Source organism: Tachyglossus aculeatus, chromosome X1, assembly GCF_015852505.1.
Source record: "Tachyglossus aculeatus isolate mTacAcu1 chromosome X1, mTacAcu1.pri, whole genome shotgun sequence".
In the NCBI taxonomy this organism is placed as follows: domain Eukaryota; kingdom Metazoa; phylum Chordata; class Mammalia; order Monotremata; family Tachyglossidae; genus Tachyglossus; species Tachyglossus aculeatus.
In genome coordinates, this window is record NC_052101.1 from 120,849,233 (window position 1) to 120,873,766 (window position 24,534).

General features: G+C 44.6%; 1 protein-coding gene across 4 annotated transcripts in view; it reads right to left on the bottom strand.

The window, feature by feature from the left end:
* Positions 1–24,534, bottom strand: part of ELL (elongation factor for RNA polymerase II) — a 145,139-nt gene that overhangs the window by 104,834 nt on the left and 15,771 nt on the right. For 2 of the 4 annotated variants that reach the window (XM_038740280.1, XM_038740281.1), the window contains exon 2: positions 1,708–1,749. The exons of the other annotated variants lie outside the window; for them this stretch is intronic. In XM_038740280.1, coding sequence (XP_038596208.1) covers positions 1,708–1,749 — 42 coding nt within the window. The remainder of the gene's footprint in view (positions 1–1,707; positions 1,750–24,534) is intronic. 4 annotated transcript variants of the gene reach the window in all.

Genomic DNA, 24,534 nt, shown 5'->3' on the forward strand with positions numbered 1-24,534 from the left:
TCAGCGGACCTGGGTTCTAATTCTAGATCCACAACTCGCCGGCTGAGTAACCTTGGGCAAGTCACTTTGCTTCCTCTGCACTTCTGTTTCCACAATTGTCAAATTAGGATTCGATACCTGTTTCTCTCTCCTACTCAGTCTGTGAGCCCCATGTGGGACAGAGACTGAGACTGCTAATGAATTTGTATTTATCCCAGTGCTTAGAACAGTGCTTAACCCATAGTAAGTGCTTAACAAATACCATAATTACCATAATTATTACTATAAGGTATCTAATTGAGGGTAACAAACATCCACTCCCTCAGAAGCCGTATGTGCTCTTTGGGAAGCAGCGTGGTTCAGTGGAAAGAGCCCGGGCTTGAGAGTCAGAGGTCGTGGGTTCTAATCCCAGCTCTGCCACTTATCAGCTGTGTGACTTCGGGCAAGTCACTTCACTTCTCTGGGCCTCAGTTACCTCATCTGTAAAAGGGGGATTAAGACTGTGAGCCCCATATGGGACAACCTGATTCCCCTGTATGTACCCCAGTGCTTAGAACAATGCTTGGCACATAGTAAGCGCTTAACAAATACCATAATTATTATGAATGAACTCCTCACCCTCAGCTTCAAGGCTCTCCATCACCTCGCCCCCTCCTACCTAACCCTCCCTTCTCTCCTTCTACAGCCCAGCCCGCACCCTCCGCTCCTCTGCCGCTAATCTCCTCACTGTGCCTTGTTCTCACCTGTCCCGCTGTCGACCCCCGGCCCACATCATCCCCCTGGCCTGGAATGCCCTCCCTCCGCACATCCACCAAGCTAGCTCTCTTCCTCCCTTCAAAGCCCTACTGAGAGCTCACCTCCTCCAGGAGGCCTTCCCAGACTGAGCCCCCTCCTTCCTCTTCCTCTCCTCCTCCCTGCCTTACCTCCTTCCCCTTCCCACAGCACCTGTATATATGTATATATATTTGTACGTATTTATTACTCTATTTATTTATTTTATTTGTACATATTTATTCTATTTATTTTATTTTGTTAATATGTTTTGTTTTCTTGTCTGTCTCCCCCTTCTAGACTGTGAGCCCGCTCTTGGGTAGAGACCGTCTCTATGTGTTGCCGACTTGTACTTTCCAGGCGCTTAGTACAGTGCTCTGCACACAGTAAGTGCTCAATAAATACGATTGAATGAATGAATGAATGAATGAGAAGAGAGCTAAAGGAGTGTTAGTACAGAGGACTGCTGCATGTTGTCTTAGTTAAGAAAACATGAAATGATAATAATACTGCTATTTGTTAAGCACTTACTATGCACCAAGTACTGTTCTAAACATTGGGGTAGAGTCAAGTTTATCAGGTTGGACATTGTCTCTGTCCTAAACAGAAGGAGAACTGGTATTAAACCCCCATCTTACAATCATTCAATCAAGTGTATTCATTGAGCGCTTACAGTGTGCAGAGCACACAGCGCTTACTATGGATTATCAGATGATGTAACTGGGGCACAGAGCAGTGAAGTGACTCGCCCAAAGGCACACAGCAGGCAAGTGGTGGAGCCAGGATTAGAATCCTGGTCTTCTGACTTCCATGCTCTTTCCATTAGGCGATGCTGCTTCTCCTGAATTCCAGGAGTTCAAATTTGAGTCTGTCATGGTGAAAGTTGTTTGCAATTTCAAGATCTTAAGAAGAAACCCAATGGACCTATTTTTGGAGGAAAAAGACGATAATACATGCCTTGTTGTACTCCTTCCCCGAGTTAGAATCATTCTTTTGAACCTAAAAACAAAACAAAAACCCAGTGGTTGATTCACAATACATAATTTCATAGCTCTAAAAATTTTCCTTTCTCTTGCTCATCAACTAGCCAGAATTTAAACTGCTTGGCACCATGATGACTTTGGATGTAAATTGTTTCTTCTCCTTAGAAACCAGTATTTGGACTTCGGAAAGAACCCTTCAAACTAACCTAGACCTCACCAGTTATTTTTAAGCCCCCTAAGTGATGCTCAAACTGATACCCTTCAATGCTTAAAGGCCTGGCAAGAACTAAGACTTGAAGCCCAATTTTAATGATTTTAAAATATCGTGGAATGGAGGCTTTATCTTTTGCATCTCATTCTTTCCTCAAGACTTCTCCATTCTATTCATTTCAAAATTTTAGCTAATTTGAGTCACACCCAATTTATTTACTCCTGCAGTCCACAAATTAAGTTTAAATGCCACAAAGATGCTCTTGAATAGCAAATTAAAATTAAAGCTTATTTTACTGCAACCGGCAAAATACAGAAAATGGCATCCTGCCTGAGGGCAGGGGATTCCCTACCAGTTTAAATTTTGCCAGGCTACTCTTTCAACTTCAATTTGAATTTGTGAAGGAACTAATAATAACAATAATAATGGTATTTGTTCAGTGCTTAACTATGTGCCATGCACTGTTCTAAGCGCTGGGGTAGTTACAAGGTAATCAGGTTGTCCCATGTGGGGCTCAGTCTTCGTCCCTATTTTACAGATGAGGCAACTGAGGCACAGAGAAGTGAAGTGGCTCATCCAACGTCACACAATAGACAAGTGGCAGAACCGGGATTAGAACCTATGTCCTCTGACTCCCAAGCCTGTGTTCTTTCCACTAAGCCACGCTGCTTGGTAATGGCTTAAATCAGGAGGATTTGCCAGTTTAGCCAGTGGGATGGGGGGTGAAGACCCAATCCCAGATGACAGGCAGAAGAAGCAGGGGAAAGGGGGGGGGGGGGGGGGGGGGGGGAGAGAGAGAGAGAGAGAGAGAGAGAGAGAGAGAGAGAGAGAGAGAACACAGTCAGAGAAGAGTGAGACAGAGGAGAGACAGAAGGTGCAACAGAGGGTTATAGTTTTTCACTTTTCCAACTTCACCACTCTTCCCAACTGCCAAACTGATTATATTACTGAAGTCAGAATGAAAAAATGCAAACACGTCAGCCCTTTGTTTATCTCACTGTTTATGAACGATTATCACTAATACAAGTACAAATGTGCACTCAGTCGCTATGCTATTCCACATCTTCCCTTTTTTTATGGCATTTGTTAAGTGCTTACTATGTGCCAGGAACTGCAGTAAGCCCTGGTACATACAAAGTTGTCAGGTTGGACACAGTCCCTGTCCCACATGGGGCTCACAGTCTTAACCCCTGCTTTCCAGATGAGGTAACTGAGGCCCAGATAAATTAAAATGACTTACTCAAGTTTACACAGCAGATAGGCTGTGTAAGCCTGCGTGGCAGAGCCAGGATCAGAACCCAGATCCTTTTGACTCCCAGGCCCATGCTCCATCCACTAGGCCACAATGCTTCTCGAGCTTTTTTCTTTCAATATAGAAACGTTGAAAGCAGGAAGTCCGTTGTATGCCTTTAGCACAAAATCTGACCTGCTTCTCTGCTAAAAATACATAGGAAGAGAAGTAAACCAACCACCTATTCTTCCACTTTGACTACCTGAATGTTTTCTCCCATCCTTCTCCCTTCCCTGTTACCCTTCCCTCCGCGGTCGGGGGTGGGGGTCCGGCCGCTCCCACTCCAGTCCATACCTCACTCTGCTGCCCAGATCATTTTTCTACAAAACCACTCAGGCCACGTTTTCCCACTCCTCAAGACCCTCCAGTGGCTGCCCACCTACCTCCGCATCAAACAGAAACACCATTACCACTAACTTTAAAGCACTCAATCACCTTGGCCTCTCCTACCTCACTTCACTGCTCTCTTACTACAACCCAGCCCACACACTTCACTCCTCTAATGCCAAGGTACTTATTGTACCCCAGTCTCATCTATCTGGACACCGACCTCTTGCTCATGTCCTGCCTCTGGCCTGGAACACCCTCCCTCTTCATATCCAACTGCAGTTCACTCTCCCCACCTTCAAAGCCTTATTAAAAACACAGCTCCAAAAGGCCTTCCCCTACCAAGCCCTCATTTCCTCTTCTTCCACTCCCTTCTGGGTTGCCCTTGCACTTGGATTTGCACCCTTTAATCACCCCTCCCTCAGTCCCACAGCACTTAGGTACAGATCCCTAATTTATTTATTTATATTAATGTTCTGTCTCCCCCTCTGGACCGTAAGTTCATTCTGGGCAGGAAATGTGTTGTCCAACTCTGTCATATTGTACTCTCCCAAATGCTTAGTACAGTGCTCTGCACATGGTAAGCAATCAGTCTTCTAGACTGTGAGCCTGTTGTTGGGTAGGGGCCATCTCTATATGTTGCCGACTTGTACTTCCCAAGTGCTTAGTATAGTGTTCTGCACACAGTAAGCACTCAATAAATACGATTGAATGAATGAATGAATAAAAACGATTGATTAATCTGGAACAAACTGCTAAATTTTCTTCATTTCAAACCAATTCACACCTTCAATGAAATTTCTCAAATGTGCCATTTACAGCAAGGGCTAAGCATATAAAAATGTAACCAAAAAAAGCCTACACAACTCCAGTTGAACACTTCTGGAGGAAAAGGAGCTAGCTCACCACAAACCTTGTACAGAGCATTGTACTAAGCACTTGGGAGAGTACAACCAACAATACAACAGACACATTCCCTGCCCAAAATGAGTTTACAGTCTAGAGGGGTGACAAGCATCACCAATAATCTTCCCCAAACTTAATGGAGGAGAATTACCAGAGGTCATGGGTTCTAATCCCAGCTCCGCCACATGTCTGCTATGTGACCTTGGGCAAGTCACTTAACTTCTCTGTGCCTCAGTTACCTCATCTGTAAAATGGGAATTAAGACTGTGAGCCCCACCTGGGACAACTTGATTACCTTGTACCCCACCAGAGCATAGAACAGTGCTTGGCACATAGTGAGCGCTTAACAAATACCATCATTATTATTATTATAGTTCTACATAAAATTTCACCTCCACATGCAACATCTTCAGCTACTGGATCAATGAACCCTTCTCTCTGGCCTCTCTCCCCCCTCCTCTTGCCTCGCCCCACCCAAAAGAGTATTTACTGGACTTCACAGATTGGGTTTCTCTACATAAATTTCAGACCCAAATAAACACAACTCCTAAAAGTTTACCCCGACAGCAAATGCTTCTTCCCAACAGAAAGCGTAATACGTCTTGCTGAGAAACAAAAAGAAATGCCACCCGGAAGACCCAGAAAACTGAATTCGCCCTTGCTATCATCACTGGGCTTTGCAAAGCAAGTAGGTTTCTCTTGGGGAGAGTAGACCCCAAATCAGACTCCACAGTTCAAATTTCAGGATTCAGCACCCTATTTCAGCTCTGAATGTTTTATAACACTGCATTTAAACTTAAATACTTCTAAAAATATTCTGCTCGCACACGTTTTAAAGAATAATTCTGAATGGAAGAATATTGATTACAAAGATAAATGAAAGTTTGTGTCAAGTATTCATCTTGCCTTTTGAAATGTCTTAAAAATCAAAAAGTATCCCAGGGTGAGATCCATGAGAGGGGGTTTTCTGTCTCCTGTATCTTTGAGCTCAATTTTTGTGTTCTATTCATTGATAAAGAAGAGGGCAAACACACTAGATAAGAGTCCAATGTGCTAATGATGAATTTAAGCAACTTAGCTCCTCTTCACCATTAAACATTACTGAAAAAAAAATCCACAATACAGTAGCATTTAATTGAACTCCATTACAGGTTCTTCCAATTTCCTATGATGGAGGTTGCTTATGGTTAAGCTCTGATCAGCAGTAACTCAATTTCATTAAATATATTTTAAAAAAAAAACAAGGAGACACTAAACAGGTTTTCCCACAGATTTCTTTTATGACAGAGCCCTACTAGTCAAACAAAGAGAAGAGCAATTAAATGGAAAGTGGTAGGAGGACTTTGGTGCCAAGGAGAAGGAGAGGGTTTCCTCTTCACACGGCCGCAGCTTGGCTTGGGACAGGGACAGTGGTCAAGAGAAGTGCTGTCACTCGTCACTGGACTAACAAGATCCATTTGCAGAAGTGCAATAATATCAAACGGCTTACAGAATAGATGTGATCCAGGCAAAGTTCTGACATGTAATCTGATGAGCATGGGCTCACCTCCTCTTAAAAAGAAAACCCTTGGCCAAATGAGAAAGCTCTTTCTACTTTGCGCTTGAAAAGTGAGATCGTCACTTATGTCACCTATTAACCTGAAAATCACACCCAGCTTTGGGGGCCAAAATGTTCATGTAAATCAGTCTTTCTCTGTTCCCCCAATGAATTCTACACTTCTGTTTTTTTTTTCTTTTGCTTCACGTTCCTCATATCAGACAACTCCCTTTTAATTTCCTGTTGGGCAGAAGGAAATGATTCTCTTTTCACCACGTCCCCTACTTAGGCACCATCCTTGTGGCAAATCAAGAAAGGGCATGTTTTTCTGAACTCCCTGAGAGCAAATCTGCCAAATCAGCTGGTGAGCAACAAAAGACACCCCCTTCTCCTCAAGAACAGAAATGAAAACCTAGTCAAAGACAGACAGAAGACTGAATCTGAATCTCCCCATTCTGGGGCATTTGGCTGACCTAAGGCAAGTACTGTTTTTCATCCAACTACCATTACCTAAGTCTTTTAGCATAAATCTCTCCAAGTTAAACCTGCCAGCAGGATATTCTCCGCCAACGAAAGTATCATCATCTTCTCCCTCAGGCCCTTGACTATCATCGTCTGCTCTGTCAATCAATCAAAGATATTTGAAAGCCAACTGTGTGCACAGCATTGTACCAAGTGCTTGGGAGAGGATGATTCAACAGAGTTGGTAGAAATGTCCCCTGTCCACCAGGAGCTGACAGCCTAGAGTGGGAGGCAGATATTAATGAGAAGCAGCGTGGCTTACTGGAAAGAGCACGGGCTTGGGAGTCATAGGTTGTGGGTTCTAATCCCGCCTCTGCCACTTGTCTGCTGTGTGACCTTGGGCAAGCCACTTCACTTCTCTGTGCCTCAGTTACCTCATCTGTAAAATGGGAATTAAAAGTGTGAGCCCCACGTGGGACAACCTGATTACCTTGTATCTACCCCAGTGCTTAGAACAGTGCTTGGCACATAGTAAGCCCTTAACAAATACCATTATTATTATCATCAGGGATGTGGACATAAGTGCTGTGGGGCTGAGGGTGGGGTGAATATCACCTGTTTAAAGGGTATAGATCCAAGTGCATAGGCAAAGCAGATGGGAGAGGAAGTCAATCAATAGCATTTATTAGGTGTCAGTGTGCGGAGAACTGTTTGGGAAAGTGCAGGTGTCACAGAAGGGAGGGCAAGTCAATCAATCAATCAATCAATAGTATTTATTAGGTGTCAGTGAGCAGAGAACTGCTTGGGAAAGTGCAATGGAGGTAGAAGGCATGATCCCTGCCCTAACTGAGCTTACAAACTCCCAAGGGAGGGACAAACACAGATAGGAGGATGGAGTGTTTAAATAAAGTCTAGAAATCAATAGGTTCAGAAGTGCTCCAGGAAATTGTGAGTGCATAAAGGCTGAGGTCCCCAAGTGCTACTCAATCAATGGTATTCAATGAGTGCTTACTGTGTGCAAAGCACTGTACTAAGCGCTTGGGAGAGTACAACAGAGGTGGTAGACAAGATCCCTGTCCATGAGGAGCTTTCAGTCTTACAGATGGGCCCTGCTAAGATGGAACCTGGGGAGCATGAAAAAATGAATGGGGGAAAGCCTCCTGGAAGAGGTGGGCTCTCTGATGGGCTTTAAAGATGGGGAGAGTGGAAGGCGGAAGGATTTACAGGGGGAGGGTGCTTCAGTCAGGAGGAAGGAAGCGAGCTGGGGGTCAGAGGTGGGAGAGTCGTGAATGGGGTGCAGTGAGAAGGGGAGCTTGGGAGAGATGGAGAGTGTGAGCTGAGTGTACTGGGGAAGACAGTGGGTAGGTATGAGGGAGACAGCCGACGGGGGGAATCTTGAAACCAGTGCTGACAAGCGTCTCGGCTTGACAGGGAAAGGACTGGTTAACTATCGAAGGTTTTTGAGGAATGGAAAGATGTGTGTGGAACGACATAAGAGATAATACTGGTAGCAGACGGACTGAAGCATGGACTGGGGAGGGGAAGCTGGAGGCAGGGACACCGATGAGGAAACCGACGCAGGAGCCTAGCCAGGATATGAGATGTAACTGGACTGGGGTGCGGGCTGTTTGAATGGAGAGGAAGAGGCTGATCCAGGAAATATTGCCAAGGGAAAAAAAAACCCAAAAAAACCACCAACCGGATTTAGCGGCAGCACGGATGTGGGGGTTGAAAGAGAGCAAGGGGTCATGAGCAAAACCAAGGTTATGGCCTCCAAAGACAGGGAGGGTGATTTTGTTAACTGTGATGGGAAAGGTAGGTGGAGGAGAGGATTTGAGGGTTGGGGGGAGGAATGGTAAGTGTTCTGTTTTCAGGATATTATGCTTAAGATGCTGACAGGACTTGCACATGGAGATGCCCTATGGGCAAGAGGAAATGCAAAACTGCACATGGGGAGAGAAATCGGGGCTAGCAGGTTAGATTTGGGAGCTATTCACATTCATTCAATTGTATTTACTGAGCGCTTACTGTGTGCAGAGCACTGTACTAAGCGCTTGTGAAGTACAAGTTGGCAACATAGAGACGGTCCCTACCCAACAACGGGCTCACAGTCTAGAAGGGGGAGACAGACAACAAAACACGTGGACAGGTGTCAAGTGGTCAGAACAAATAGAATTAAAGCTAGATGCACATCATTAACAAAATAAATAGAATAGTAAATATGTACAAGTAAAATAAATAGAGTAATAAATCTGTACAAACATATATACAGGTGCTGTGGGGAGGGGAAGGAGGTAGGGCGGGGGGATGGGGAGGAGGAGAGGAAAAAGGGGGCTCAGTCTGGGAAGGTCTCTTGGAGGAGGTGAGCTCTCAGTAGGTAAGCTACTAACGGTGGTAGGCTGAAGCCATGCGAGCAGATGAGCTCCATGTGGGAGTGAATATAAAAGTGAGAAGAGTAGGGGACCCAAAATAGAACTTTGATGGCTACCCCACAATTAAAGGGTGAGAGGCAGAAGAGGAACCAGTGAGAGTGAGAAAGAATGACCAGAAAGATTGGAGGAAAACCAGGAGAGAACAGTATTGGTGAAACCAAGGTTACACAGCATTCCCAGGGGGAGGAGGAAGTGGTCCACAGTGTCAAAGGCAGCTGAGAGGTCAAGGAGGATTCAGGTAGAGAAGATTCCATTGGATTTGGTGAGGAGGAGGCCAGTGGTCTCCTTGGGGAGCGGTGCCTCAGAGAAGTGAGGTTCTGCCACTTGTCTGCTGTATGACCTTTGGGCAAACTGATTTACTTCTCTGTGCCTCCATTACGTCATTTTTTTTTTTGTGGTATTTGTTAAGCACTTAGTAGGTACCAGGTACTGTATAAACGCTAGGGTAGATGCAAGCTAATCAGGTTGGACACAGTCCATGTCCCACATGGGATTCACAACCTTACTCTCCATTTTACAGATGAGGTAACTGAGGCCCAGAAAAGTGAACTGACTTGCCCAAGATCACACAGCAGACAAGTGGCAGAGCTGGAATTAGACCCCAGGTACTTCTGACTCCCAGGCCCCAAGCTCTACCCACTACACCACTCTGCTTCCCAACAACTACAAACCTACCTTTGTCCAATCTTTCTACTCCACCTGGCTTGACCATGGAAATGCTGCTCTTTGGCTTCACTCAGGCCCATTTTTCAAAGGATTCTAGCAAAATCCTCAGCCTCTCACTTCTCCTCTAGTGAGACCCCCTTCCCTGCCTTCCTGTCTTACTCCACCAAGTTTAAGCTCTTGCTGCTGAGACTCCACACAAACTACACCCCTGCCTTAAGTGCTACTGCCATTTCTTCCTACACGCCTCCTTGCTCTTTACATGTCCTCACTCTTTCGTAGCTTCGTATTTTCCTTCGTGAACACCACCCCACCAGTTTAACAGAGACACCCACTCCTAAACATGTTTTTCACCCCCAGCTTCCAAGAGACATCCCCCATGTGGAGATTGATCTGGTTTGGAACAGTCACAGTGAAAGTACTTTCTCCCCCTTCTAGACTGTGAGCCCGTTGTTGGGTAGAGACCATCTCTACATGTTGCCCACTTGTACTTCCCAAGCGCTTAGTACAGTGCTCTGCACACAGTAAGCATTCAATACAACAATGAATGAATGAATGACATATAACATTTTAACACATGCGTGAGATACCACATACATGTCCGGGGCTATGGAAGACATTAAAATAGAAAGGAATAAAACATGGCAGAACCTCAACTTAAACCTCAGATGGAGGAAACAAGATACTTGCATCCCATCTAGACTGTGAGCTCTTTGTGGGCAAGGAACGTATCACCCAACTCTGTTGCACTATACTCTTCCACATGCTTAGTACAGCACTCTGCACACAGTAAGCACTCACTGAGAAGCAGCGTAGCTTAGTGGAAAGCGCACGGGCTTGGGAGTCAGGGGTCATGGGTTCTAATCCCTGCTCCACCACTCATCTGCTGTGTGACCTTGGGCAAGCCACTTCACTTCTCTGTGCCTCAGTTAACTCATCTGTAAAATGGGGATTAAAACTGTGAGCTCCACATGGGACAACCAGATTACCCTGTATCTACCCCAGCGCTTAGAACAGTGTTTGGCACATAGTAAGCACTTAATACCATAAAAATAATAATAATGATTACCACTGATTGATATATAAAAGAATGAACAAAAATGCTTGCTATTTAAGGCAAGGCTTAAGATCTCAGATGTGGTGCCAAATATAGTGTACTAGGCACCCAGTGGGTGCCCAATAAATTCTTGCTGACTACTTCCAGTACCTTAAGAACACTTTCATTATAGGTATTTTCAAAGCAAAAGAAAATTAAAACTAAGGGGGAAGCATCCAAATAACTCAGGTAGAATTGGGAGGTTAGAATTAGATGACCAACCAATCAATAGTATTTATTGAGTGCTTACTCTGCGCAGAGCACAGAACTGATCACTTGGGAGAGTACTACAGAGTTCACGGACCTGATCCCTGACCTCAGGGAGCTTGCAATCAAGCAAGGGAGACAGACACAAAAATAAACTGCCCCCCTTCCCAGACTGAGCCCCCTTTTTCCTCTCCTCCTCCCCATCCCCTCTGCCCTACCTCCTTCCCCTCCCCACAGCACCTGTATATGTTTGTACAGATTTAGACTGTGAGCCCACTGTTGGGTAGGGACTGTCTCTATATGTTGCCAACTTGTACTTCCCAAGCGCTTAGTACAGTGCTCTGCACACACTAAGTGCTCAATAAATATGATTGATTACTCCATTTATTTTACTTGTACATATTTACTATTCTATTTATTTTGTTAATGATGTGCATTCATTCGGCTTTAATTCTATTTGTTCTGACGACTTGACACCTGTCCACGTTTTGTTTTGTTGTCTGTCTCCCCCTTCTAGACTGTGAGCCCGTTGTTGGGTAGGGACCGTCTCTATATGTTGCCAACTTGTACTTCACAAGCGCTTAATACAGTGCTCTGCACACAGTAAGCACTCAATAAATATGACAATGAATGAATAAACTACAGGGGAGGGGAAGCAATAGGGTTTAAAGATATGGGCATAAGTGCAACGGTGAAAGGGGAGAGTCGGGGGGAAGAACAATGTGAGTGGGGGGCACCCAAATGCTGACAATGACAGCATAAGTGGGTATGTCCACCTGAAATTTGCCAGAAATTACTATACAAAGCAAGGTATTTACGATGTCACACCCTGTCACAAACTGTAATGACATAATACTAACTTCCAAAGTTAGTGAGAGATGTGGTGGGTCAGTATGATCTTGAAATATAGGCATACTTTTACCTAAGGCAAGTCCAGACACGATGAAACCCTCCATCAGCAACAGGCACTGAATTCTGTGTTTTATTTTCTCTACGGTTCACTGAAAAAAGTAGTTGGGGGGGCCTAGTGAAAAAGAGAGCATAGGCCTGAGAGTCAGAGGGTCGTGAGTTCTAATCCCACTTCCACCCTGTTGTGTAATTCTAGGCAAGTCACTTCACTTCTCTGGGCCTCAGTTCCCTCATCTGTAAAATGGGGATTGAGACTGTGAGCCCCACCTGGGAAAGAGACTGTGTCCAACCCAATTTGCTTATATCCACCCCAGCGCTTAGTACAGTGCCTGGCATATAGTAAGTACTTAAATACCACCCTTATTAAGAGTATACATGGGAGCCAAAGTGAAATGATCCAATTTAAATTTCCTATTAAAAACTTACATTGGTCAAAGCCCCAGCTAAACGTTAGTCTCTAAAGACATATTTTAATCATATACTTAAAACGGGCCGAGATCAAACCTGCCACAGCTGGCAATTTGGCAGAGCTGCATATCACACCGAATAAGAAGTATGGGAGTCAGGAGGTGTTTGGTTTGCTGTGTGACCTTGGGCAAGTCACTTCATTTCTCTGGGCTTCATTTACCTCATCTGGAAAATGGGGGTGAAGACTGCAAGCCCCATGTGGGACAGGGACTGTGTCCAACACGACTTGCTTGTATCCACCCCAGTGCGTAGTACGGTGCCTGGTACAGAGTAAATGCTTAAACAAATACACCAATTATTACAATTAGTATTCTCTGGGCCTCAGTTACCTCATCTGCAAAGCAGAGATTAAATCCTCTCCCTCCTTCTTGGACTGTGAGACCCATGTGGGACAAGGTGTCCAACCTGATTGGCTTGTATCTGCCCTAGTGCTTGGTGCGGTGCTTGGCCCATAGTAGGTGCTTACCAAGTACAGGTATAAAACAAAAACAAAAACCCAAAAGCTGAAAAAGTGCCCTGTGTGATGCCTTTTGCATAGCAAATCCATTTCCTCTGTTTTCTTTAAGGCTTTTTTCCTTACACATGTGTAGGTGATACTACCAAGTAGCATACAGAGATTGGGCCATTGTGATTGGAGCAGTTATTGTGGGGGTTTGTATTTAATTCTAAGGTGTCAAGGCATTACAGACTGCCAAATTGTTTACCCTAAAGCTTTAAGGGAGAATATATTCATAGCATCAAACACTACTTTAGACTAGAGCTGTCAAAATGCTTCGCTAAAGCATAAAGTTGCAAAACAGCCTTACGCATATGTTTTTGAAGCTAAATTTTTGCTTGTGGATGTTCGTGGCTTCGGAAAGCACTGCCTAAGATGCTCAGCATTCATTCATTCAATCATATTTATTGAGCATTTACTGTGTGCAGAGCACTTTACTAAGTGCTTGGAAAGTACAACTGGCAACAGAGACAGTCCCTCAGCATGAAGACGGGGGGCAGTGGTCAGGGTTGTGGGGACGCCCCTGGACCCAGGGCACACAGAGTCCCTAGTCCAGTAGCAATCTGGTGCCAACCTTCTCACTGTGCCTCGTTCTCACCTGCCCAGCCGTCAACTCCTGGCCCACTTCCTACCTCTGGCCGGGAACGCCCTCCCTCCTCAAATCTGCCAAACATTCACTCTTCCCCCCTTCAAAACCCTACTGAACGTTCACCTCCTCCAAGAGGCCTGCCCAGACTAAGCCCCACCTTTCCTCAGCTCCCCCTCCCTTCCATGTCACTCAACTCACTCCCTTTGCTCTATCCCCCCTCTCCCCGCCCCAAAGCACTTGTGTACATATTTACAATTATATTAATACCTATTTACTAGTTTTGATGTATATATCTATAATTTTATTTATTCATATTGATGCCTATTTACTTGTTTTGATGTCTGTCTAGACTGTAAGCCTGGAGTGGGCAGGGACTGTCTCTATTGCTGAATTGTACTTTCCAAGCACTTAGTACAGTGCTCTGCACACAGTAAGCGCTCAATAAATACAACAATGAATGAATGTATCTCTAAAGACTGAAAGAGATTTTTCACATTTGCCTTTATTAGACTTCAGGATGCCCTTTGTTCTGGTGAAATCTTGGCCTAAATTTTCCCAACAGCGTATGGGTCAGTGTTTCCTTGGGGTAACATTCTAGACCACCAACAGAATGCAAAGTGGGGCTCGCCCCCAGAAAATACCCAGACCCCTGACCCAGGAATGGGGTCGATCATTTCCAGCGACTCCCCTCCTGGAAATCCAGGGGACTTTGCTCAGCTTGCAGCCCTGAGACCAGAGCCATAGATGGAAGCTGCTCCAATCTCAGAACTACCCTGAAAGGATGCCACGAGATTCACAGTGGAAGACACTTCAAGATATACAACTTGGAATATTTTCCTGCCTTTTTCATCGGTATTTCTTTCAGAGATCTCAATGTATCTTTTAGTTTTGGGCCATTTCTGAAAGATTAAATACAGAATGATAAAGAATGAACTCGGAAGTTCAGTATTGTCCAAGAACGCTTTTCCTATTAGAGTGATGCCATTTTTCTTGCCCTCACCGACCAGAAGCCAAATAATAATAACAATTGAGGTATCTGTTAAGTGCTTATTGTGTGGCCAGCACTGTATGAAGCACTGGGGTGGATACAAGCAAATCGGGTTGGACACAGTCCCTGTCCCACGTGGGGCTCAGAGTCTCAATCCCCATTTTCCAGATGAGCAGAGAAGCAGCGTGGCTCAGTGGAAAGAGCACGGGCTTGGAAGTCAGACGTCATAGGTTCAAATCCCGGCTCTGCCAATTGTCAACTGTGTGACTTTGGGGAAGTCACTTAACTTCTCTGTGCCTCAGTTACCTCATCTGTAAAATGGGGATTAAGACCGTGAGCCCCACGTGGGACAAGCGATCACTTTGTATCCTCCCCAGAGCTTAGAACAGTGCTTTGCAAATAGTAAGCGCTTAACAAATGCCATCATCATCATCATCATGAGGTAATCGAGGCCCGGAGAAGTGAAGTGACTTGCCCAAGGTCACACAGCAGACAAGTGGCAGAGCCAGAATTAGAACCCATGACCTTCTGACTCCCAGGCCTGTGCTCTATCCACGACACCATGCTGCTTCTCTACTTCTCTCAAAGGAAACACTTTCAATTTCAGAATACTAAGGCTGTTTTAGCTTTGGAGTTCCAGGTTCTCCCTCCTCATCCATGGCAGCTTGAAGATACCACTGCCACAGAGGACTGCATACAAATACAACTTGAGTTTTAGAGAATGAAGACTGCCCAAGAGCAACAGTATCCTCTGAACAGCGAGTTTATCAAACTCTAATGAAATGGCTACAAAATAATGAAGTCCATTTTACTTGCAAGTATTAAAAGTAGCAGAAGAGTTTCTAACTTCATACTCAGAGATCGGTGACAATTTCCCCACATTTGAGAATCCAGAAATATCAGGAATATTGGTGCCTGTAACACTGACCAATGTGGTAAATAAACTGTCCATGAGTAAGAATAAAATTAAGACTCCCTAATGGACATTAAACCACTGCAGAACAAATTAGATTAGGCGGTCATGTTTGAATGATCAGGTTTACATATTAGCTGTACTTGGATCTGTGACCTTTGGGTATTTGCTATTCACCCCACCCTCAGCCCCACAGCACTTATGACTATATCTTTAAATTATATATTATAAATTATTTTTTTATATTAACATCTTTCTCTCCCTCTAGACCGTAAGCTCGTTATGGGCAGGGAATGGGTCAGTTAACTCTGAGGTACTGTACTCTCCCAAGTGCTCAGCACCATCTAACTGCAGTCACCCACTATTACCAATAGTACATGGCAGTCTCCTTCACAAGTGATCACCTAAATAGCACTTTTCATGATTATTATTATCATTATCATCATGGTAGTTGTTAAGCACTCACTATGTGTTAGGCACTGTTCTAAGCACTGGGGTAGATACACGTTAATCAGGTTGGATCCAGTCCCTGTCCTGCTTGGGGCTCGCAGTCTAAATAGGAGGGAGAACAGGGATTTAATCCCCATTACACAGGTGAGGAAACTGAGGCCCAGAGTTAAGTGATTTGCCCAAGGTCACGCGGTAAGCAATTGGGAGAACCCAGATCCTCTGATTCCCAGGCTCATACTCTTTTCCAATAGGCCATGCTACGTCTCATAAGTATTTATTAAGTGCTCACTATGGGCAGAGCACTACGGGCAGAGCACTGGGAGAGAATACACAGGGGGGCATTAGACCTGGTCCATGTTCCTCAGTTGGGGGGGTGGGGGGAGGCTCACAATCTAAAAGTATGAGTAGGGAGAAACATCAGGAATGAAGAAACCATACAACAAAACACAAATACATAACCACCAAAAACACAAAAGTAAACAACTGAAGGGTGCTATGAATGAGAGTCTGAGGCACAGAGACTCTTGGCAGTTTCCTCATCTGTAAAATAGGGATTAAATCCTATTCCTTCCTACACAGACTGTGAGCCTATGTGGGATGAGCCCCTGATTATCTTGTATTGTGCTTAGTGCAGTGCTTGGCACATGGTAAGCACTGAACAAATACCACCATTATTTAAAAGATCATAGTTTATTAGATGCTTAATTTGCAGATGGTTCCTATAGTGTTCAGTCTGTGGGAGTAAGGAGCTTCTACACGTCAACTCGGAGCCCCTGAAAGTGACTCACTTCCCAGAGGGACTGTCACTGTTTCAGCCAAAAAAATTAAAAATCCCTACACAGAGTTCCTTAGGACCGGGAAGTCCTGGAAGTTTAACAAGTCTGTCAGAGAAGAAGGAATTTTAGACAAATTATGTGTTCAGAGTCTGCCTACATGCGCTCTCTCAGCACCCGACTCCCAATTCGGAACAAATGTGGCAGATCTGTAAGGAGAGAGACCTTAAAGGGGATGAAACCCCACCAGCTCTCTGGGCCAGTAGTGTGTTTTCAGCGGATTCTTAAGAAACGGGGTTGGCCCACAGTGGAAACATTTTAACAAGTTCGCTGTAATGGGAACTTCTAAGTTAAACAATTGTGATTACTTTGTAATTCAGGGTTGATCTGGAATGAGAAAGAATAGATCTGTCCTAATGCCGGACTTCCTAGAAATTTGTTCCTTTAAGAAATGAATCTAGGCCAAGAGCTAGTGCTGCACTCACACAGGAGAAAGTGTGTCCCTGGGCACAAATGAGCCTGTTTCACCCCTTTAACTTTCTCTGGCCAGCATCCTGTTCCAAAAGGAATACCCCTCTCGACTGAGCTACTCAGAACATGTCACCAACGGATGGATGAAAAGGGTACCTTTGTTTGGAGAGATCGGAGACAAAATGGTGACACTTGATAGCATTTTTTTTTAATGCATGCTGTAAGGAAACCAGATATTCTTCCCTTTTCTGCTTCTGGGCTCACATTAGGGGAAGAGGTCTTGGCCAAGAGATGCAAAATGGAAAATTCTGGCCGGATTAGAATCTGCACAACAGTTCAAAGAATTTTGCTCTAACCAAGCAACTGTAGTGGAAATTACAATTACTGAGCATTCTTTCTGTGAAGAAGTGCAAATGATCCAGACAACAAGGTCTCAATGGTAATGAAAATTAATTTAAGAGATTCAAATTCTGGCACGCTTCCTATTAAGTCATTTTCATATTCAAACCTCACTCGATGATTCTCTCGGATAGAACATTAACTGGTTGGGGGTAGTACTAGTTTGTCCTTGTCAGCTCTCTTAGATAGTCTTATTGAACTAGGGGAACAACTGGCTAAAGGAAAGTGACTCGCCTTCCACATATTAATGATGGTATTTAATAAGTGCTTACTGGGTGCCAAACATTATGCAAAGCATTGGGAGAGATACAGGATTATGAGGTCAGACACAGTCCCTTCATTCATTCATTCAACTGTATTTATTGGGAACCTACTGTGTGCAGAGCACTGGACTAAGCGCTTGGGAGATTACAATACAACAATAAACAGTCACATTCCCTGCCCACAATGACCATGTGGAGCTCATGGTTGAGGAGGGAGGAGGAACAGGCGTCTTGTTCCTCAGTTACCGGTGAGGAAACTGAGGCAGAGAGCGGTTAAGTAATATACCCCAGGTCACCCAGCAGGCAAGTAGAAGACAAGAAGCCGGGTCTCCTGACCCCTAGCCCTGAGTTCTTTCCACTAGGCCCCACTGTCTCCATAGGCAGTGGTCAGCAAGGCTTTTCAAGAAATTTCCAATGTTAGACAGTAATTCAACCGACATGATCATGGGATGAAAATAATAATTTCCTTAAAGTATTTTTGGGACAAGGAGTTTCCCCATCCTCCAGCAACTGCAGCCATTCCTGAAGAAGAAACTGGAATCCCAAGTCAGGGTGCCAGCTTTTCTCTTACAAGGGAGAATGGCGACCAGGAAGGGGCAAACTTCAAAGCACAAAGAGACCAGAAAAGCCACGACTGTGGGCCTTTCCAGCCCTGACTGAAAACCTTCTGGTCTTGTCGGGGCCCCAGTATGAGGGGTGGGGCAGAGAGACCGGCTCAAAATTCTGTTGGGCGGTGGGGGCAATTGCCCCCATCGCTCCATGGAAAAGGTCACCAAGAAGCAGCATGGCTTAGGTAGACAGCATGGGCCTGGGAGTCAGAAGGACCTGGGTTCTAATCCAGTTCCACCATGTCTGCCTTGTGACCTTGGGCAAGTCCCTTCACTTCTCTGGGCCTCAGTTACCTCATCTGCAAAATGGGGATTAAGAGTGTAAGCCCCAGGTGGGACAGGGACTGTGTCCAACCTGCTTAACTTGTAGTATCTACCCCAGCGCTTAGAACTGTGCTTGGCACATAGCGCTTAGCAAGTACTGTAATTATTATTATTATTATTATTATTATCTAGTAGGGCATTTGGGCAGAAAACTGGGATGTTTAATGCTTGGTTAAAAGTACTGTAGATTTCAGAGTAGAAGGGGTGAGCAGATGACAGATTTGAGACTCGTACAGTCAGGGGGCTGTGTCAAAGCAAACCCACTTCGCAATCCTCACCGGGTGTCGGAAGCCGCGTGCGTGCGCACATATCTCTCGCCCAACACAGCACCACACTGTATCCAGACAGGCCCGCATTGTTGGGAGAATGTTCCCTGAACCTGTGGCTGTGTCCTAGCCAGGAGCCTAGTGCGAGCCCCCAGGGTGGAAGAACTGACTGTACCTTAAAGTTGGGCATCAGGTGAATACATTCATCCACTGATTAACTGGCCATTTCAGGGATGCTGTGCTGCTTGGGTTTTTAGAGAGTGTTTTTAAAGGCAGAAGCTCAACTGTGCCTTTCATCGTCAAAATATTCCTTTTCACCAAAGAACAACGTTTGATACAGAGTTTTAGCTAACGTTCCTTTTGGAGCAACTGCATGTTTTTTGGATTATTAAAAACTCCATGATGTTAGTTGTTTTGTTTTGTTTTTTCCTAGAGATAGGAGTATTTGCTCTGCTCTTCTAAATTGGGTTTACATTTTCAGAAGGCCAATCTTCCTCAATTCCTGTCCTAAACTACTGGTAGAGTTGCTTTCATGACTAAATAGCTCCTATGTCCATTTCTAATGTAGGCTAAAGGGGGGCGGAGGGAAGGAGTCCATCCAAGAGCCCCAAGATATCCAACAGGGAGTGTAATGAATCCCTAGGCTCAGGGTCATAATTTGCTACATTCATGGAAGCTTTTTTATGGAAAGTTTCCCGTACACACATTGGTTAACAAGAATAGCACCTGAACCTGCTCAATCATCTAACCTTTCCTGCTTGGAATTTGTTTGAACTACCTTGGCCAAAACTAATGAAGTTTGACATTCGGAAAAATACGACTGCCATTGCTCCGCTTGGTTCAAAGCGTAAAATAGTGAAAAGGAATCTTTTCTTCATAGACCTATATCAAGTACAAGCCCCGCTGAATATGTCAGGCTGTTTATTTAAGCTGCCTGTTTGTCTTGGCTTCAGTCTTCGTGCTGTACAAAAAATCCTAAACTAGGAAAGGCAAGGGCTGCTTTCCCGCATATATGTGGCAAAAATGTACCCTGGAAGTGAATAGTTCTTCCACACCCTCCCGCCAGAAAAGATTTGGGGAAAACTACCTTGCTTATATTGATCGCATGATCCAGACCACAAGAACGTAACCAAAAACAAGAGTTTTTTCACTTTTTTAAAAAATGGATGGATCTGTGAGAATGATTTTTCTGAGGCTTCATATGAGTGATTACCTAAAACATCTCCAATTTCCTAAACCCCTTTTTTCCATGGAATGCAAGAAACCCAAACTCCACTCTCCTTCAGGAGGCCCTAACACTAATATCTTACACTAATTACCTAACACTAATATTACTGCTTTCTCCAAACATCTTCCCCTGACTCACTCCTTTTACTCTTCCCCCCTCCCTTCCAGCCCCCAAGCACTTATGTACATAATATCTCCAGTGGCTACCAATCAATCTGCGCATCAGGCAGAAACTTCTCACCCAGGGCTTCAAGGCTCTCCATCACCTCGCCCCCTCCTACCTCACCTCCCTTCTCTCCTTCTACAGCCCACCCCGCACCCTCCGCTCCTCTGCCGCTAATCTCCTCACCGTGCCTCATTCTCACCTGTCCCGCCATCGACCCCCGGCCCACGTCATCCCCGGGCCTGGAATGCCCTCCCTCTGCCCATCCGCCAAGCTGGCTCTCTTCCTCCCTTCAAGGCCCTACTGAGAGCTCACCTCCTCCAGGAGGCCTTCCCAGACTGAGCCCCTTCCTTCCTCTCCCCCTCGTCCCCCTCTCCATCCCCCCCATCTTACCTCCTTCCCTTCCCCACAGCACCTGTATATATGTATATATGTTTGTGCGTATTTATTACTCTATTTATTTATTTATTTTACTTGTACATATCTATTCTATTTATTTTATTTTGTTAGTATGTTTGGTTTTGTTCTCTGTCTCCCCCTTTTAGACTGTGAGCCCACTGTTGGGTAGGGACTGTCTCTATATGTTGCCAACTTGTACTTCCCAAGCGCTTAGTACAGTGCTCTGCACACAGTAAGCGCTCAATAAATACGATTGATTGATTGATTGATATGTAATTTTAATTACGCCTTTGCTCTTCCCCCTTCCCAGCCCCATAGCATTTATGTACATATCTGAAATTTTATTTACTTGTATTGATATGTCTCCCCCACTCTAAACTGTGAGCTCGTTGTGGGCAGGGAATGTTACTATATACTGTTGTATTTTACTTTCCCAAGCGCTTAGTACAGTACTCTGCACACAGTAAATGATCAATAAATATGACTGACTGAATGAATGAATCTTCCCGCATTGTCAGGTTTTCACCATCACTTCCAGTCTCTTCTTGAGAGCCGCAGAAGAGAAACCTTGTGGGCACTTTCACCTTAGTACTACCTGGTGGGCTTCGCTGAACCCTGATGCGCTCACCCCAAGTTGCCACTGCTCCCTCAGGCTCAAGTCTCCAAATTAAAAATGTTATTCGATATGTTAGTCGAAAAGACCACATCAGCCCCGGTGACTGCTTCCCACAGTAAAAAGCGGCACCCGTCTGGCCATGTTTCTACCTGCAAAACTAACCAGAGAAGAGCACGAGTAAAGGAGAGTGTTGTGGCACAGCAAGAAAGGAGAATCGTTTTGTAGTTAGCCAGACTTTTGAGGTTGACAATTTTGCCTACTGGGATGGTCGCCCCGGATTGAATCAACTCACACACACTTGCTGGGGGGGGGGGGGGGGGGGGGGGGGAAGAGTATCGGGGTGAGAGTATGGAGGCAATCCCTCAAGAGGAAGAAAGGTCAGCCACACTGCGACTGCTAAATCTACAAGACAAAAAAATCAAAGGGTCCTGGCAATAAGCAAGAGACAGAAATAATACTACTGAAATCACTTCTGCCTTTCCAAAGGGCCTTTCGACTGATGATTGCAAAGAGCTTCGCCTACAGTTTAATTTTATGCTCATTTTACAAGTGAAAGATTACAAAACAGCAATTCAGCAGTGGGCTTGGTAGAGGCCAGGACTCCTGTCTCTTTATCTCGTTGACATGCTACATCTTCTCAAGGTGTAAACACCCTGGAAATCATTTCACACTGACTCCTACGGACTAAGACGTGATGAATACGGTTCACACTAAGATGAAGGAAAAATGAAAGCAAGTGATTGAATGTTCTCACCTCTCTAGCCTGCATTAGAAGCAGGACGGCTGAAGCCGGGTGATTATGGAGTGTTTTGGGTGGTGAAGAGGGAGCAGGAGGGAGGAGCTGGACGAAATAGTCAGAATTTTAAAATTAACAGGAAAAGCACCAATTTTGGGAAGCCAAAAGAGAACAGGATTGTGAATTTACAAGAATCCAGTGGATTGCCTATATATATATATATATATATATATATATATATATATATATACACACATAAAACCACAGGGTTCTGTTCTAGATACTGTGAAATATTCTAGTAATCACAGACTTCACCATCTTGTTAGCCTGACAGTCTAAATGAAAGGAAAAAAAAGAATCACATGAACATCATTTCATTAAAACACTAATGCAGGCTGGATTTCATGGTGTAAACATCTTTAACATTAGGAACCTGTTGTTCTGAGAAAAATAAATCCAAATTTTATTCATTCAAATGATGGCAGTATTGGCCAAAATAATCACTGTGTGGAAACTGAGTTTGTCTGAAAGTCTCATGCCTTATTTAAATAAATAAAAGGCACTGGATTCACCATATTACTAAAGAAACAAACCCTGTATAGACTTAAATCTGCTTTTCTGTTGGTTCCATTTACATATTTAGGAGCCTGCATCTCAAGAGGTACTTTATGAATACCAAATATTCGCTCACCCTACAAAGGAAAGATTATTTTCCCTTTCTGGGTAATTTAGCTGAGGGAACAGTCTTCCGATATATTAGTCATACTTTGGTCTCTGGGCTTCTACCTCAAAATGATAAATTTTTAGAATGAGATTTCTCTGTTCTTCCCAATCACGGGAAGTTACTGGGGCTATCTGTAACCTCTTTGGAGTGGGGAGGGATCACTGACCTGAAATGAATCAGGTTTGAAGATGACCTTTAGACTTTGACAAAAATAGTTATTTAGTTATATCCAACGGGAAAGTTTCTTCTGAGCATTAAAAACTACTGCAGTTCCACTCTGGCTTTTAGACTGGTCTAAGTAAATCTGACCAACCTGCATGGAGTCCTACCTGAAGGACATCAGTGACTCATCGATTCTGTAAGCAATCAGTATTATTGCACTTCGGCAAACGAGTCTTATTAGTCCAGTGACAAAATGACCAACTGCGGGTTAATAGGTAACATGGAAAAACCACATCAAGATCAAATATTAAAGTCTCCCTCACGGCACCACTGAAGTTCAGGTATGGTCATCCACCGCCCCAGTTTCTGTTTATAAAAGGCAACATTTCACATTTCTTTCGAAGCAGGCCAAACATACTGCCGTATTCACTGGGACTGATCCCAAGAGGCCTCTGTAAAGAGCACGGCCAGTGGGCTAAATGAGCCATTTGTAGGATTTTTTTTTTTAATCTGCTACTGAGTTTCTCTTCAGTTGAGGTAGCAAGATTAAGACTAGCCTGTGTGCGGAGCTCATCAAGCTTTGCCTGTCCAACTAAAAGCCTAGCTCAGATTGCCTTGCTCTGGACAGCTTTTCCCTCAACCTTAATGATGCATTTGATTTACTAGGAAGAGAAGTGTGGAACGATATTCACTGGAGTCCAAGGCAGCAGCATTTAGTTCTCCCAAAGGAAAAAGGGGGGGGGGGGGGGGGGGGGGGGGGGGGGGGGGGAATCACTGAATCCCTCATACAGTTCCTTCAAGCATTCTGTTGTCCTTTTCGGATACAGAACATTGGGTTGGGTTGACCACGGGACTGACCCAGTAACAGCATTTCTGAAACCCTTATGTTCACGAAGGACATTAAGACGGACGGTGGGAGAACCCTCGAGAGAAAGAGGAGACCCAAGAAAATGACCAACTTTTTTTTTTTAATTGGTATCTGTTAAGAGAAGCAGCGTGGCTCAGTGAAAAGAGCATGGGCTTTGGAGTCAGAGGTCATGGGTTCAAATCCCTCAGCTTGTGACTTTGGGCAAGTCACTTCACTTCTCTGGGCCTCAGTTACCTCATCTGTAAAATGGGGATTATTAATAATAATAATATTAATATAATAATTATATTGGCCCCCCCGTGGGACCTGATCACCTTGTAACCTCCCCAGCGCTTAGAACAGTGCTTTGCACATAGCAAGTGCTTAATAAATGCTATCATTATTATTATTACTATGTGCCAGGCACTGTTCTAAGCACTGGGGTAGATACAAGCTAATCAGGTTGGACTCAGTCCATGTTCCACATGGGGCTCACAGTCTTAATCCCCATTTTACAGGTGAGGCAACTGAGGCGCAGACAACTGAAGTGACTTGCCCAAGATCACAGAGCAGACAGGTGGAAGAGCTGGGATGAGAACCCAGGTCCTTCTGACTCCACTAGGCCACGCTGCTTCTCACAGGAACTTCCATTTTACTTGTGCAACACCAGGGCCTCCATCGGAGCAGGCTAAGCAGCAGCAGCACCAGGAACCTGAATTTCAGGAGATGCCAAATTGGTGGCAGTGGCAGGGGGGCAAAGGGAGGTGCAAAAGCAGCAACAGCTCCATCGCGGCCAGAAACCTGGTGGTGGTTAGTGGCTGCCGCTTCCCACCTACTGCCCAAATGGGGCCTCCTGTTACTGTTTGCTGCCCCAAATG